The sequence below is a fragment of the Osmerus eperlanus genome, chromosome 1 (assembly GCF_963692335.1).
Source record: "Osmerus eperlanus chromosome 1, fOsmEpe2.1, whole genome shotgun sequence".
In the NCBI taxonomy this organism is placed as follows: Eukaryota; Metazoa; Chordata; class Actinopteri; order Osmeriformes; family Osmeridae; genus Osmerus; species Osmerus eperlanus.
The window spans coordinates 2,330,910-2,346,552 of NC_085018.1; the positions used below are offsets into that span (position 1 = coordinate 2,330,910).

General features: G+C 45.2%; 1 protein-coding gene across 1 annotated transcript in view; it reads right to left on the reverse strand.

The window, feature by feature from the left end:
- Positions 1-11,504: 11,504 nt before the first annotated feature.
- LOC134030353 (uncharacterized) overlaps positions 11,505-15,643 on the reverse strand; it is a 125,984-nt gene continuing 121,845 nt past the window's right edge. Inside the window, exon 10 of the mRNA XM_062474035.1 lies at positions 11,505-11,704. Within this exon, the coding sequence (XP_062330019.1) occupies positions 11,505-11,704 (200 nt within the window). The remainder of the gene's footprint in view (positions 11,705-15,643) is intronic.

The following is a 15,643-nucleotide window of genomic DNA, read 5'->3' on the forward strand; positions in this document are numbered from 1 at the left end:
GTACTTGAAGAGTCAAATATTTTCTAAGGCGGTAAAAGTTTGAGAACGACTGATCTACACTCTGAGCTATGATTGGAACCTGTGTTTGCTGTGGAGAAGTCTCTTGTTCACCCTTTTGACTGAATATAGGGGGTGTTCCTGAATACTGAACATGCAGGGTGATCAAAATGTAGGCCCTTTTTCTTTATTGTTATTTTACAACTGTAAAAAAGAATACCTTGCTTAAAATATGAAAGAAATGTGTCATGATCTTTAACTTTATGCCTTTAGGAAATAAGTAATCTTTTACTTGCTTAGCTATTCACAGCAACATACATTTTGACCAAGGGTGCCCAATCTGTTGCTATGCCACTGTATTATTAGAACGGAGGCTAACCCCCTTAACAATAAGTACAAGTACATCCCATTGAGAGTCATGTTTTTTGGTTGTTTGATTGTTTTTTGACACTGTGTACACCCATAGTGTACACTCTGGTACACTGAGCTGCCATACCATAATAAACGGTTATCATTGTCAAAAGACATAGCACTCAAGAGTATGTCAGCCTCAATCAGTCCTAGTTGGGTTATTAAAGATTGAGACGAATTTGGAAACAAATAAAAAACGACTATTTCTCTCTCTGTGTCATGAAACCGACATTATCCACATAACCAAACAAAATAGGGTATAGTTTCAAGTAGTGACATTTCTCTGTTTTTTATATTTTCTTTTTATCAGATTTTTTGTGCTGCTAAAACTCCTTATGTACCCTTATGTGTGTACTCTCATGTGTGTACCCTTATGTGTGTACTCTCATGTGTGTACCCTTATGTGTGTACTCTCATGTGTGTACCCATACTGCACCACCTGACCCAACATGGCCCACACCTGACTTCCACCACCATTGATTTCTCTAGTATAATTTACTGTTACTGCTAAAACTCTTGCTTGAGGATTTGTGTGTACCCTTATGTGTGTACTAACCCTTAACTATCAGTGCTGCAGACTGGGGTCAGATGTTTATATTAAGATAGGATATATTTGATTGTTTGTAAATCACCTAGATTATTGTATTATTTTATATTTATTATACTACAGCATGCAAAATTATGTCTGCTTGTGCAATAACGTTTGTGTTACTGTGATTTGAGTTAAGTGTGTAAGGCTTCATCCTCTTGAAGCTGTGAGGGCATTCAGTGTGTGTGTGTGGAGAGCTGCATCTGTCACATTGAGACTTCAACATCTGAGTCAGCTGTCTGCACCCTCACTGTTCAGTTACACCATTGACTGTAGACATTTTACTGTCTATGACGTACACTGACAGATTTACCCTCTTCTACACATTCTCTCTGTCTCACGCACTCACCTCCCCCTCCTCTCTTTGCTCTAAATTATCTTTCTGTCTATCTTTCCTTTTAGTCACTGCTGCAAGACAAACTATAGTGATCTTTCTCTTTGTCTCTCTTTGCTTTAAGTCACTGCTGCAATAAAAAAAAAGGTTTTCTTGATACCGGTTTCCTTTACTACTTTGTCAGACCACTCTGAGACAGAGGCTCTGTCTGGGGCTAATATTTCACCATGCACACTCAGCTCTCTTTTCCACATCCATTGTAGCCCTCTCTTGGATCCAGTTTAGCCCTCTCTTATTAGAGGATCCAGTTTAGCCCTCTCTTATTAGAGGATCCAGTTTAGCCCTCTCTTATTAGAGGATCCAGTTTAGCGCTCTCTTATAAGAGGATCCAGTTTAGCGCTCTCTTATTAGAGGATCCAGTTTAGAGCTCTCTTATAAGAGGATCTAGTTTAGCGCTCGGTTATTAGAGGATCTAGTTTAGCCCTCTCTTATTAGAGGATCTAGTTTAGCCCTCTCTTATTAGGGGATCCAGTTTAGCGCTCTCTCATTAGAGGATACAGTTTAGCGCTCTCTTATTAGAGGATCCAGTTTAGCCCTCTCTTATTAGAGGATCCAGTTTAGCGCTCTCTTATTAGAGGATCCAGTTTAGCTCTCTCTTATAAGAGGATCCAGTTTAGCGCTCTCTCTCTCTCTGTCTAAGAGGTCAAATCAAATGGTCGGAAAAATGTATAAATTGTTACAAAGTTGATAGTGTCTTTTGTTCTGGTACAGCATTGTGTGGGTCTGTGTGTGAACTGGCTTCATGGAACAGGCCTCAGGGTGTGTGCACACAGAGAACAGAAGCAGTCCTGATGATGCCCAGCCCATTATGAAAACAAATGTTCTTACTTTTAGTAATCAACTGGTGAAGTATCATGGTGAGATCAATTAGTTAACATTTTTACCATGTTTACCTTTAGCATCTGACCACAAACATACATATTTGTATTCCAATTTCAATTATTCAGTAAGAAAAATAAAGACATTAGAAAAGAGAAAGTTGAGAAAGTGTCAGTAGAAATTGCCACTTACTGTGCTTTGGATCCAAGTAGACTGGTGCTGAATGATGGTAACATACACAGTATATATACCACACTATAAACCACACCTCTTATATCTAACTTCACATCTCATTGGTCTTGGCACGCAGGTCTCACAGGTATGCCTAAGGTGCGTTTTTCTATATTTTATTGACGTTTGGTTTTTACTTTGTGCTATGAGGTGCAATAAAATAGTCTTGTATTTTTTGTACAAAGCATTGTAAACCAAATCCCTGTTGTCTATATATAGGCTAAACCATAGTGTGTAGTTTACTCAGCATCAACTTTGTGCTAATAATCAAGATTTGTGGGTCCCATGACATGTAAATATAAGATTTAAATACAGTAGATTCTGTTTGATTTTCAACTCTACTTTAGGGGGTGGAGATACATTCATTTAGAAAAAGAATGATATGGACAGACAGAAGGATGGATGACAAAGTAAGAGAGAGAGGTGGGGGAGAGAGAGAGGTGGGGGGGAGAAAGAGAGGGGGAAGAGAGAGAGGTGGGGGAGAGAGAGGTGGGGGAGAGAGAGGTGGGGGAGAGAGGTAGGGGGGAGAAAGAGAGGGGGAAGAGAGAGAGGTGGGGGAGAGAGAGGTGGGGGGAGAGAGAGGTGGGGGGGGAGAGAGGTGGGTGGGAGAGAGAGGTGGGGGAGAGAGAAGTGGGGGGAGAGAGAGGTGGAGGAGAGAGGTGGGTGGGGGAGAGAGGTGGGGGAGAGAGAGAGGAGGGGGGTGTGGAGAGAGTGACTGGGGTAGAGGAGACGATTTCAAGTGCGCTTGTAAGTCTGTTTCAAAGGGAACCCAGAAGTCATTGTAAAAAGAAGACAGAGATTACTTTTAACCTAATACCTCAGTACGTTTGTATCTTTAGATTTGAAGAAAAAAACAAGACGTATAAATTGTTAAGTTTAACGCCAAAAGCGCAGAGCGTCAGTCATTTGACAGCTGTGAAGATGGGAAGGAGAGAGAGAGAAGGAGGGGGACACACAGAGAGAGGAGGATGGAGAAAGAGAAAAAAGGGGAGTGTGAGAGGACAGAGAACCAGTAGGGGGGAAAGAGAGAAACTAAGGACACAATTCATATAGGGAGAGAAAGAGGGGGGAGACAGAAGGAGAGAGTAGTAGAAAAAGAGAGACGGCGAGAGAGAGAAGGATGACAGAGAGATACGAGAAACACACAAAGAGAAAGGAGAAGTGGGGAGAGAGGCAGATAGAGAAAGGGATTGAGAAAAGGGGGACAGAGAACATAAGAGAGAGAAACAAATAGGAGGGAGGGAAGGAAGGAGAAAGAATAGTACAAGAGAGTGAGGGAGGTAGAGAGAGCGTGAGAGAGAAAGAGGGACAGGAAAAGGGGGACAGAGAGATGATTAAAGACGTGACATTCTTTGTTAGCTTCTGCAGAAAGTAGAAAGACTTGGACTTCCTATTTCAATTATTAAAAGTTTACAAAAGTATACTAATTTCTTTGTTGTAACTGATAGAATGTATTATTTATATAGAAAACTCATATGAATCTCTTCATTCTGATTACCAGCCACTTACTCCTCAACTGTACACACCCTTCCTGCCCATGTCTGATGTCTTTCTGTCTGTCAGCCTCTGTTCTGTAGAAACCATGTCAGGAATGAGGAAATGCAGTTGTTGTGAACTTGTCACTTCCTGTAACAGAAGACAGAGCTAGTCTAACCAGTTGAGGTACCAGAGAGGTTGTTTTGTCTTACAGAAACCATGTCATGAATGAGGAAATGAAGTTGTTGTGAACAAGTCACTTCCTGTAACAGAAGACAGAGCTAGTCTAACCGGTTGAGGTATCAGAGAGGTTGTTTTGTCTTACATAAACCTCTGGCGCAAAGATAACTCAGAGATGGACACATGGTGAGACTGAGGGGGGGTTATAGTGTCTCCAGGGCTCCCTTATAGCAGGAGAGGATTGTCTGTGTATAGGAGATACCTACATGAGGTGGGGGGGAGAGAGAGAGGTGGGGGGAGTGGAGAGGTGGGTGAGAGAGGTGGGGGGAGAGAGAGGTGGGGGAGAGAGAGGTGGGGGAGAGAGAGAGGTGGGGGGAGTGGAGAGGTGGGTGGGAGAGAGAGGTGGGGGAGGGAGAGAGGAGGGGGGTGTGGAGAGAGTGACGGGGGTAGAGGAGACGATTTCAAGTGCGCTTGTAAGTCTGTTTCAAAGGGAACCCAGAAGTCATTGTAAAAAAGAAGACAGAGCTTACTTTTAACCTAATACCTCAGTACGTTTGTATCTTTAGATTTGAAGAAAAAAACAAGACGTATAAATTGTTAAGTTTAACGCCAAAAGCGCAGAGCGTCATTCATTTGACCGCTGTGAAGATGGGAAGGAGAGAGAGAGAAGGAGGGGGACACAGAGAGAGGAGGATGGAGAAAGAGAAAAAAGGGGAGTGTGAGAGGACAGAGAACCAGTAGGGGGGAAAGAGAGAAAGGAAGGACACAATTAATATAGGGAGAGAAAGAGGGGGGAGACAGAAGGAGAGAGTAGTAGAAAAAGAGAGACGGCGAGAGAGAGAAGGATGACAGAGAGATATGAGAAACACACAAAGAGAGAGGAGAAGTGGGGAGAGAGGCAGATAGAGAAAGGGATTGAGAAAAGGGGGACAGAGAACATAAGAGAGAGAAACAAATAGGAGGGAGGGAAGGAAGGAGAAAGAATAGTACAAGAGAGTGAGGGAGGTAGAGAGAGCGTGAGAGAGAAAGAGGGACAGGAAAAGGGGGACAGAGAGATGATTAAAGACGTGACATTCTTTGTTAGCTTCTGCAGAAAGTAGAAAGACTTGGACTTCCTATTTCAATTATTAAAAGTTTACAAAAGTATACTAATTTCTTTGTTGTAACTGATAGAATGTATTATTTATATAGAAAACTCATATGAATCTCTTCATTCTGATTACCAGCCACTTACTCCTCAACTGTACACACCCTTCCTGCCCATGTCTGATGTCTTTCTGTCTGTCAGCCTCTGTTCTGTAGAAACCATGTCAGGAATGAGGAAATGCAGTTGTTGTGAACTTGTCACGTCCTGTAACAGAAGACAGAGCTAGTCTAACCAGTTGAGGTACCAGAGAGGTTGTTTTGTCTTACAGAAACCATGTCATGAATGAGGAAATGAAGTTGTTGTGAACAAGTCACTTCCTGTAACAGAAGACAGAGCTAGTCTAACCGGTTGAGGTATCAGAGAGGTTGTTTTGTCTTACATAAACCTCTGGCGCAAAGATAACTCAGAGATGGACACATGGTGAGACTGAGGGGGGGTTATAGTGTCTCCAGGGCTCCCTTATAGCAGGAGAGGATTGTCTGTGTATAGGAGATACCTACATGAGGTGGGGGGGAGAGAGAGAGGTGGGGGGAGTGGAGAGGTGGGTGAGAGAGGTGGGGGGAGAGAGAGGTGGGGGAGAGAGAGGTGGGGGAGAGAGAGAGGTGGGGGGAGTGGAGAGGTGGGTGGGAGAGAGAGGTGGGGGAGGGAGAGAGGAGGGGGGTGTGGAGAGAGTGACGGGGGTAGAGGAGACGATTTCAAGTGCGCTTGTAAGTCTGTTTCAAAGGGAACCCAGAAGTCATTGTAAAAAAGAAGACAGAGCTTACTTTTAACCTAATACCTCAGTACGTTTGTATCTTTAGATTTGAAGAAAAAAACAAGACGTATAAATTGTTAAGTTTAACGCCAAAAGCGCAGAGCGTCAGTCATTTGACCGCTGTGAAGATGGGAAGGAGAGAGAGAGAAGGAGGGGGACACAGAGAGAGGAGGATGGAGAAAGAGAAAAAAGGGGAGTGTGAGAGGACAGAGAACCAGTAGGGGGGAAAGAGAGAAAGGAAGGACACAATTAATATAGGGAGAGAAAGAGGGGGGAGACAGAAGGAGAGAGTAGTAGAAAAAGAGAGACGGCGAGAGAGAGAAGGATGACAGAGAGATATGAGAAACACACAAAGAGAGAGGAGAAGTGGGGAGAGAGGCAGATAGAGAAAGGGATTGAGAAAAGGGGGACAGAGAACATAAGAGAGAGAAACAAATAGGAGGGAGGGAAGGAAGGAGAAAGAATAGTACAAGAGAGTGAGGGAGGTAGAGAGAGCGTGAGAGAGAAAGAGGGACAGGAAAAGGGGGACAGAGAGATGATTAAAGACGTGACATTCTTTGTTAGCTTCTGCAGAAAGTAGAAAGACTTGGACTTCCTATTTCAATTATTAAAAGTTTACAAAAGTATACTAATTTCTTTGTTGTAACTGATAGAATGTATTATTTATATAGAAAACTCATATGAATCTCTTCATTCTGATTACCAGCCACTTACTCCTCAACTGTACACACCCTTCCTGCCCATGTCTGATGTCTTTCTGTCTGTCAGCCTCTGTTCTGTAGAAACCATGTCAGGAATGAGGAAATGCAGTTGTTGTGAACTTGTCACTTCCTGTAACAGAAGACAGAGCTAGTCTAACCAGTTGAGGTACCAGAGAGGTTGTTTTGTCTTACAGAAACCATGTCATGAATGAGGAAATGAAGTTGTTGTGAACAAGTCACTTCCTGTAACAGAAGACAGAGCTAGTCTAACCGGTTGAGGTATCAGAGAGGTTGTTTTGTCTTACATAAACCTCTGGCGCAAAGATAACTCAGAGATGGACACATGGTGAGACTGAGGGGGGGTTATAGTGTCTCCAGGGCTCCCTTATAGCAGGAGAGGATTGTCTGTGTATAGGAGATACCTACATGAGGTGGGGGGGAGAGAGAGAGGTGGGGGGAGTGGAGAGGTGGGTGAGAGAGGTGGGGGGAGAGAGAGGTGGGGGAGAGAGAGGTGGGGGAGAGAGAGAGGTGGGGGGAGTGGAGAGGTGGGTGGGAGAGAGAGGTGGGGGAGGGAGAGAGGAGGGGGGTGTGGAGAGAGTGACGGGGGTAGAGGAGACGATTTCAAGTGCGCTTGTAAGTCTGTTTCAAAGGGAACCCAGAAGTCATTGTAAAAAAGAAGACAGAGCTTACTTTTAACCTAATACCTCAGTACGTTTGTATCTTTAGATTTGAAGAAAAAAACAAGACGTATAAATTGTTAAGTTTAACGCCAAAAGCGCAGAGCGTCATTCATTTGACCGCTGTGAAGATGGGAAGGAGAGAGAGAGAAGGAGGGGGACACAGAGAGAGGAGGATGGAGAAAGAGAAAAAAGGGGAGTGTGAGAGGACAGAGAACCAGTAGGGGGGAAAGAGAGAAAGGAAGGACACAATTAATATAGGGAGAGAAAGAGGGGGGAGACAGAAGGAGAGAGTAGTAGAAAAAGAGAGACGGCGAGAGAGAGAAGGATGACAGAGAGATATGAGAAACACACAAAGAGAGAGGAGAAGTGGGGAGAGAGGCAGATAGAGAAAGGGATTGAGAAAAGGGGGACAGAGAACATAAGAGAGAGAAACAAATAGGAGGGAGGGAAGGAAGGAGAAAGAATAGTACAAGAGAGTGAGGGAGGTAGAGAGAGCGTGAGAGAGAAAGAGGGACAGGAAAAGGGGGACAGAGAGATGATTAAAGACGTGACATTCTTTGTTAGCTTCTGCAGAAAGTAGAAAGACTTGGACTTCCTATTTCAATTATTAAAAGTTTACAAAAGTATACTAATTTCTTTGTTGTAACTGATAGAATGTATTATTTATATAGAAAACTCATATGAATCTCTTCATTCTGATTACCAGCCACTTACTCCTCAACTGTACACACCCTTCCTGCCCATGTCTGATGTCTTTCTGTCTGTCAGCCTCTGTTCTGTAGAAACCATGTCAGGAATGAGGAAATGCAGTTGTTGTGAACTTGTCACGTCCTGTAACAGAAGACAGAGCTAGTCTAACCAGTTGAGGTACCAGAGAGGTTGTTTTGTCTTACAGAAACCATGTCATGAATGAGGAAATGAAGTTGTTGTGAACAAGTCACTTCCTGTAACAGAAGACAGAGCTAGTCTAACCGGTTGAGGTATCAGAGAGGTTGTTTTGTCTTACATAAACCTCTGGCGCAAAGATAACTCAGAGATGGACACATGGTGAGACTGAGGGGGGGTTATAGTGTCTCCAGGGCTCCCTTATAGCAGGAGAGGATTGTCTGTTTATAGGAGATACCTACATGAGGTGGGGGGGAGAGAGAGAGGTGGGGGGAGTGGAGAGGTGGGTGAGAGAGGTGGGGGGAGAGAGAGGTGGGGGAGAGAGAGGTGGGGGAGAGAGAGAGGTGGGGGGAGTGGAGAGGTGGGTGGGAGAGAGAGGTGGGGGAGAGAGAGAGGAGGTGGGTGTGGAGAGAGTGACGGGGGTAGAGGAGACGATTTCAAGTGCGCTTGTAAGTCTGTTTCAAAGGGAACCCAGAAGTCATTGTAAAAAAGAAGACAGAGCTTACTTTTAACCTAATACCTCAGTACGTTTGTATCTTTAGATTTGAAGAAAAAAACAAGACGTATAAATTGTTAAGTTTAACGCCAAAAGCGCAGAGCGTCAGTCATTTGACCGCTGTGAAGATGGGAAGGAGAGAGAGAGAAGGAGGGGGACACACAGAGAGAGGAGGATGGAGAAAGAGAAAAAAGGGGAGTGTGAGAGGACAGAGAACCAGTAGGGGGGAAAGAGAGAAAGGAAGGACACAATTAATATAGGGAGAGAAAGAGGGGGGAGACAGAAGGAGAGAGTAGTAGAAAAAGAGAGACGGCGAGAGAGAGAAGGATGACAGAGAGATATGAGAAACACACAAAGAGAGAGGAGAAGTGGGGAGAGAGGCAGATAGAGAAAGGGATTGAGAAAAGGGGGACAGAGAACATAAGAGAGAGAAACAAATAGGAGGGAGGGAAGGAAGGAGAAAGAATAGTACAAGAGAGTGAGGGAGGTAGAGAGAGCGTGAGAGAGAAAGAGGGACAGGAAAAGGGGGACAGAGAGATGATTAAAGACGTGACATTCTTTGTTAGCTTCTGCAGAAAGTAGAAAGACTTGGACTTCCTATTTCAATTATTAAAAGTTTACAAAAGTATACTAATTTCTTTGTTGTAACTGATAGAATGTATTATTTATATAGAAAACTCATATGAATCTCTTCATTCTGATTACCAGCCACTTACTCCTCAACTGTACACACCCTTCCTGCCCATGTCTGATGTCTTTCTGTCTGTCAGCCTCTGTTCTGTAGAAACCATGTCAGGAATGAGGAAATGCAGTTGTTGTGAACTTGTCACTTCCTGTAACAGAAGACAGAGCTAGTCTAACCAGTTGAGGTACCAGAGAGGTTGTTTTGTCTGACATAAACCTCTGGGGCAAAGAGAAGACAGACCTCTGTGTCCTAAAAGGTCCCTCTCAGTAGCCAAGCCATGAGAGGACCTCCGATCACAGGTGGGCTCTTCACCGTGCCTCCGGCTTGGGAGAGCATCCTTCCACTGAGGGAGAGGCCTCGTCCATCCACCCCCAACGGTGGTTCGTCCCCGTGACATCAGGTCTGCTCCTTTGTTGAGCAGGTCATACTACAAATGGACAGATACAAACAGATGGATTTTATTTACAGCAAAACAATGATTGTCCCCGAACTACCTCCTAGTTAAGTTACTAAACCATCTCACTGGTTCATGTGTGTGTGTGACCCTGCCCATCTCACCCTGGCCTCCTCCAGGTGCAGGTAGATGGGATGTGTGTCTGAGGCGTCCACCACTAAGTCTAGGGTCCTCACATAGCCCTCCTGAGCCTTCCTGTGCTCCCCAGTCTGGTAGTGCAGGTGACTGTACAGAGCCACACGTCTGGGTCCTGCAGAGAGGGGAACCATCAGGAGAGAGATTACACATGAACATCTGATTGATTTGGTTAACACATGCGTGGTGTGCTTGCAAGTACTGAATGGACATCTCCCTACAATCTCTGGTGAGTCTAGGTTCACTTCAAATGATTATTATTCATTTCTACAACAAAGAGCCCATAATGATGTGTCAGTAGATGCTCCTGGTCTGTAGGTTGTTTGAGGCACCTGGAAGCTGTGGTTGAGCGCCTCCTGCAGGCTGAGCTGGGCACTGCTGTACTCTGCCCTCAGCAGCTGCAGCCTGGCCATGGTCCCCCTCTGGACACAGCAGTTCCTGGACCAGAGCCCGCTGAGACATCTGCACACACACACACACGCACACTCACACACACACACTGGCCGTGTTTCCCAGATTCGTTAAGAAGCTCTTAACGAATCTGGGAAACGCGACCACTTACAGTATCCATACACGCACATGCAGTTATACACAACACATACAATTTATATGCATATATACACTCATATATACACACACATACACACACATACAGTATATACACAAACACATACAGTATAAACACACACAATGTATACACTGTTATGGCAGTTTTTGACAGTTACAATATCTATGTTTCTTTAAGCGGTAAAAAGCAAGTTCCTTTGTTTTAGACAGACGAATGTAAGAAACTGAGGCTCTGTGGTGTGGTTTACTCTGTAGAATGGACACTCAGATTGTCTTAAGGTATTTATGGTGTTGTTTTATGATACCTAACTAAGAGCCAGAGGGTCTTAGGTCTGGGGGTTGGGGGAGATTGTTATCTCAGTTGAGCGAGCTGACCTAACCTTTTGGCCAAGGAGATTGTGTCTTGTGTCCTGTTTGTGTATCATTAACCATCTCCTTCTTTAGAGAGGGAGCTGGGGCATCAAAGAACTGTGGGACACTTGATGTGGAGTCAAACTGTCACTGAGCAGTGCTGACCAATCACATCGACCGCTATATTGATGGATTGACCATCAGAAGAACCATTTGTTCTAAGTTTATATAAGGCAGGGTTTTAGGGTTGTTCTTCACCACTCTCTCGAACGACCTGTAGGTTACATCTGCATGTCTTTCGCTATGACCGGTCCAGAGTACTCTGTTAATTCTTAAATTGTACAAACTAAATAAATCATATTGAAACCGCCATCTTGACTATTCAGATCTACACAGTGCCACTTGAATTTCCGCCACGTCAACACACAAAATGTGACAATCCCACTGAGACCTTGTCAAGCAGCACAGCCAGATCAGAGGAGTCAGACACGGTGAGTCAGGTTTGCACGGCGGTGCGTTTAATGAACAACAAAAAAAACACAAAAAGAAAACTCAGGTCAGCGTCCTTCGGTTGTGTCCGTTGGCCGGGGAAGTTCTCTTCCACTGTCTCAGGAAGCTGCTTCTCTGCAGGCAAGGCCTGCTTCTATAGTGGACACTAAGAAAACACATCAGGTAGCCCCCTCCACCGGAGGACGTCCTCCTGATTTCACTGATGATGATGATCCTCCTCTTCCTCACCTGACGAGCCTCCACTGACACAAACATACATTATAAACACACAAATACAGTATACACACACATACCGTATACACATACACACATACTGTTTATTTCAATGAACGGCTGTATCTAAAGTTATGTTTCCTATGTATGTTATGGCTATGGCTATATTGCCACATACATTCTGCCATGTTGCATCTGAAAGACACCAATAAGACAGGAAGTCAGTAGTTCAGTGCAGAGCTGTAGAGCGTTGCACTGCAGCAGGAACTGGACTGTCTCCATGGAGATGGTGGTGTTGAGTCTGGTGGGTGTGACTACCAGTCTGGCTGTGGCCAGCTCAGGGTCCAGCCCTCCCTTAACCCTTGTGCTGCCTTCGTGTCACAATGACCTGAAGGTTCACAACGACCCATCGTTGTGCTGCGACAACTTTACCCAATACAAAAACAAATAAAAAGCTTTTTATTTTAACCTTCGCGCTGCGGGGGCTGTGAGACAGTCGACGGTTAAAAGAAAATGCATCACTTTATTTTTGTATGAGGTAAAGTTGTCGCAAAACATGGGGGGGGGGGGTCACAATGACTGAAGGGTCACAATGACCCAAAGATAACACGAGGGAGCCAGTCATCCCCCACCCACTGCCTCCCTCTCCATCCCTCTCTCCATCTGCACCAGGGGAACAGCCCTGTTCATTAACATCTGTGCAATTGCACAGAGGAGAGGAGAGAGGGGAGGACAGGTAGAGAGGACAAGAGGAGAGAGGGAAGGAGCAGACAGGTGGAGAGGACAAGAGGAGAGAGGGAAGGAGCAGACAGGTGGAGAGGACAAGAGGAGAGAGGGGAGGACAGGGCTCATTGTCCCATCTTTCCAGGGACAATGAAAAATATGTCTTGGAGGGTTCAACACAGACTTTAGGACGACTGCAGGACAACAGACCATACAAATATAAAATGTATACACCAGTGGTTCAATAGCAACACGTTTAAACACAAGACTGGGGAAACAGATCATCACATTTATCTTAAAATTCCATAAAATATGAACAATGAATTCACATTGCAAGCGCTACTATGTGTTATGCGTTGCTCCAGTGCGCGGTTGCGCTTCGTCAAACAGTGGCTGTCCATCATGAGTAAACTACTGTAGTACAGAGTCAAACCTTCAACACAATGATAATCTGAGCACCTCAGTTAAACAGAACTGCAAACCACATTAACACAAGAACCCCCGATCTTGCAGTCTATGACACCTCTCACAATGCCACTGTCTTTCTGGGGGAGCTTCAAAAGGTAGGTTGATACAGACGCACTGACTCCTTCTCCACATGGGGAGAAGAGGCAGCCAAATGGCCCACCTTCCTCAACCTCTCCCTACTCCAGGGAAACTCTGGATTAAACAAAGGATTTATCCAAAATAGACATTTAATGGATTCACATTCATCTCTCAAAGACTACACTGCTTGTGGACACTAGAAGGATTATTGGAATGGATGTGTGAAAATGTATGCTTCTTCTGTCTTTGCTGTGTTAATTTATTTAGATGTTTTAATGTAACTGTCATGATAAGTCAGTCAACCTTGGTATCAAATTTATTGTAATATTCACGAGTTCAGGTGTCACACCATAGAGTGAATAGATAGCTTTTATTGAAGCAGAGCTGGTAGCAGAGCCAAGCCCGATGGTGGAGGAGGCTGGTAGCAGAGCCGAGCCTGGTGTCCGGGCATGGACTCGGGGTGTGGCGGAGAGTCCTAATGGGTCACGGCCGAGCAGCAGCTCAAGCAGATCCCCTGGGAAGCCTGGATAGATGACAGGGAGAAGCAGAGAAGAAAGGGAAGGGTGGGAGGGTGACAACAACATGCTAGCACAAGGACCAGAGGAATGGAAGATACTTTATCGAGTTTGGTCGCATTCTTCCGTGCTTTACTGGGCTGATGCGTATTAGTTTGATTGGAGAAGGAGGAGTCTTGGTGTGCCACCTTCCTCCCGAACTTTAGTTAACCCTTTCAGGCCTAACTCCATTAAAATAAAAAAACATTTATCAATGTTGTGTACACATAAATGTATTAAGAAGTATATGCAAGGTATAAGCTTTTTAGGCCAGTCCTCAAATTACATTTGCAGTTCACACCTATCTGTGAACAACACCCAGGCCAAGGACCTGACCAATAAACAGTTTTACCTGCCTCAAGACACTTCCCCTTTATTCAGAGTATAAATACCAACAACAACCAAACACTATTTGACTCCAATGATACCGCAAGTCCAGTCACACAGATAAGCATCCCAAAAGGATCTCGCCAATTGTTCTGGGATTCCATAGATTTGTGGCTGCAACACACACTGAACGATTCTGCAGAAGAAACAAACGTAATTCGAATTGCGACACTGAGATAACTAAAATCAGCCGATTAAAGGAATACTTTCACAAAATACCTTTTTGATCGGATTACAACGGATTCGTCCACAGCCAAGACTAGCAAAACTGACTCTGCTTTCGACCCACAACTTCAACACACCGGTGAACGTAAAGGCGACTAGCTATATTATGAATTGTAACATCATTGGCATTAAATAACTGATATTGTGTGTGTTTGATTAGACTACACATAAAACTAACTCCCGTTAGTCACCACTAGACCATTCCAGTTTGTTAGACAAAGGCCTTGATTCTTTCTCCTCCCCCAACAAGCAAACCTCTCTACACTAGCTAGCTACCAGCTAACGTTAATTCCAACCCACTAGTACATTTAGTTTTTGGACCTTTGTATTTTTCCAACCCTCCATACGGCCCTGACCACAGCCACTTTTGACACGACAAGGCAGCCTGTAGACCAGACATGGACAAGGAAGGGGTGGAGAGAGGGGAGGGGGAGAAGAGATGGGAGGGGGGAGAGGAAAGGGAGGGGGAGAGGAGAGAGGGAGAGAGGAGAAGAAAGGAGGAGAAGGCAGAGGAGATGGGAAGGGGAGATGGGTGGAGGACAGGAGGAGAGGACAAGAGGAGAGATCAGAGAAGAGGAGAGGAAAGGGAGGGAGGGAGGGAGGGAGGAGGAAAGGGGTGGAGTAGAGGAGAGAGGTGAAGGGAGGGTGATAGAGTGAAGAGGAAACAAGATGAAAGGAGCAGAGAGAGAAGATGTGAGGGGGAGGGACAGAGGGAGGAGGGGAGAAGGGAGGGAGGGGACAGGAGTGGTGAGGGATCTGCTCCCATGTACCTCCATCTTTTTATCCTCCTCATGTTCCCTCCACATTCCATTTAACCTCCCCTTTTCTTTCTCTCTCTATCCTACTCCTCTCTCCAACTTCCTCCACTCTCTTTCCCTTTTCTATTATCCTTCTCTCTCTCAACCCTCCATCCATCCAGAGAGGGGAAGAGGGGGTTTAGTAAAGGCTACTGCAGGGAATTCAAGTGAGAGAGACTATGTTGAGGTGAGATCAGTCCTGTGAGGGAGAGAGAAGCATACCTCTCTGAGGCCCTTGACATGTGTGATCAAACCTCCCTGAGGCCCTTGGCATGTGTGATCAAACCTCCCTGAGGCCCTTGGCATGTGTGATCAAACCTCCCTAAGGCCCTTGGCATGTGTGATCAAACCTCCCTGAGGCCCTTGACGTGTCTGATCAAACCTCCTTGAGGCCCTTGGCGTGTGTGATCAAACCTCCCTGAGGCCCTTGGCATGTGTGATCAAACCTCCCTGAGGCCCTTGGCATGTGTGATCAAACCTCCCTGAGGCCCTTGACATGTGTGATCAAACCTCCCTGAGGCCCTTGGCGTGTGTGATCAAACCTCCCTGAGGCCCTTGGCATGTGTGATCAAACCTCCCTGAGGCCCTTGGCATGTGTGATCAAACCTCCCTGAGGCCCTTGGTGTGTGTGAGAAGTGTTAGTTCAGCTAGTTAGGAGGGAGGGGACAGGAGTGGTGAGGGATCTGCTCCCATGTACCTCCATCTTTTTATCCTCCTCATGTTCCCTCCACATTCC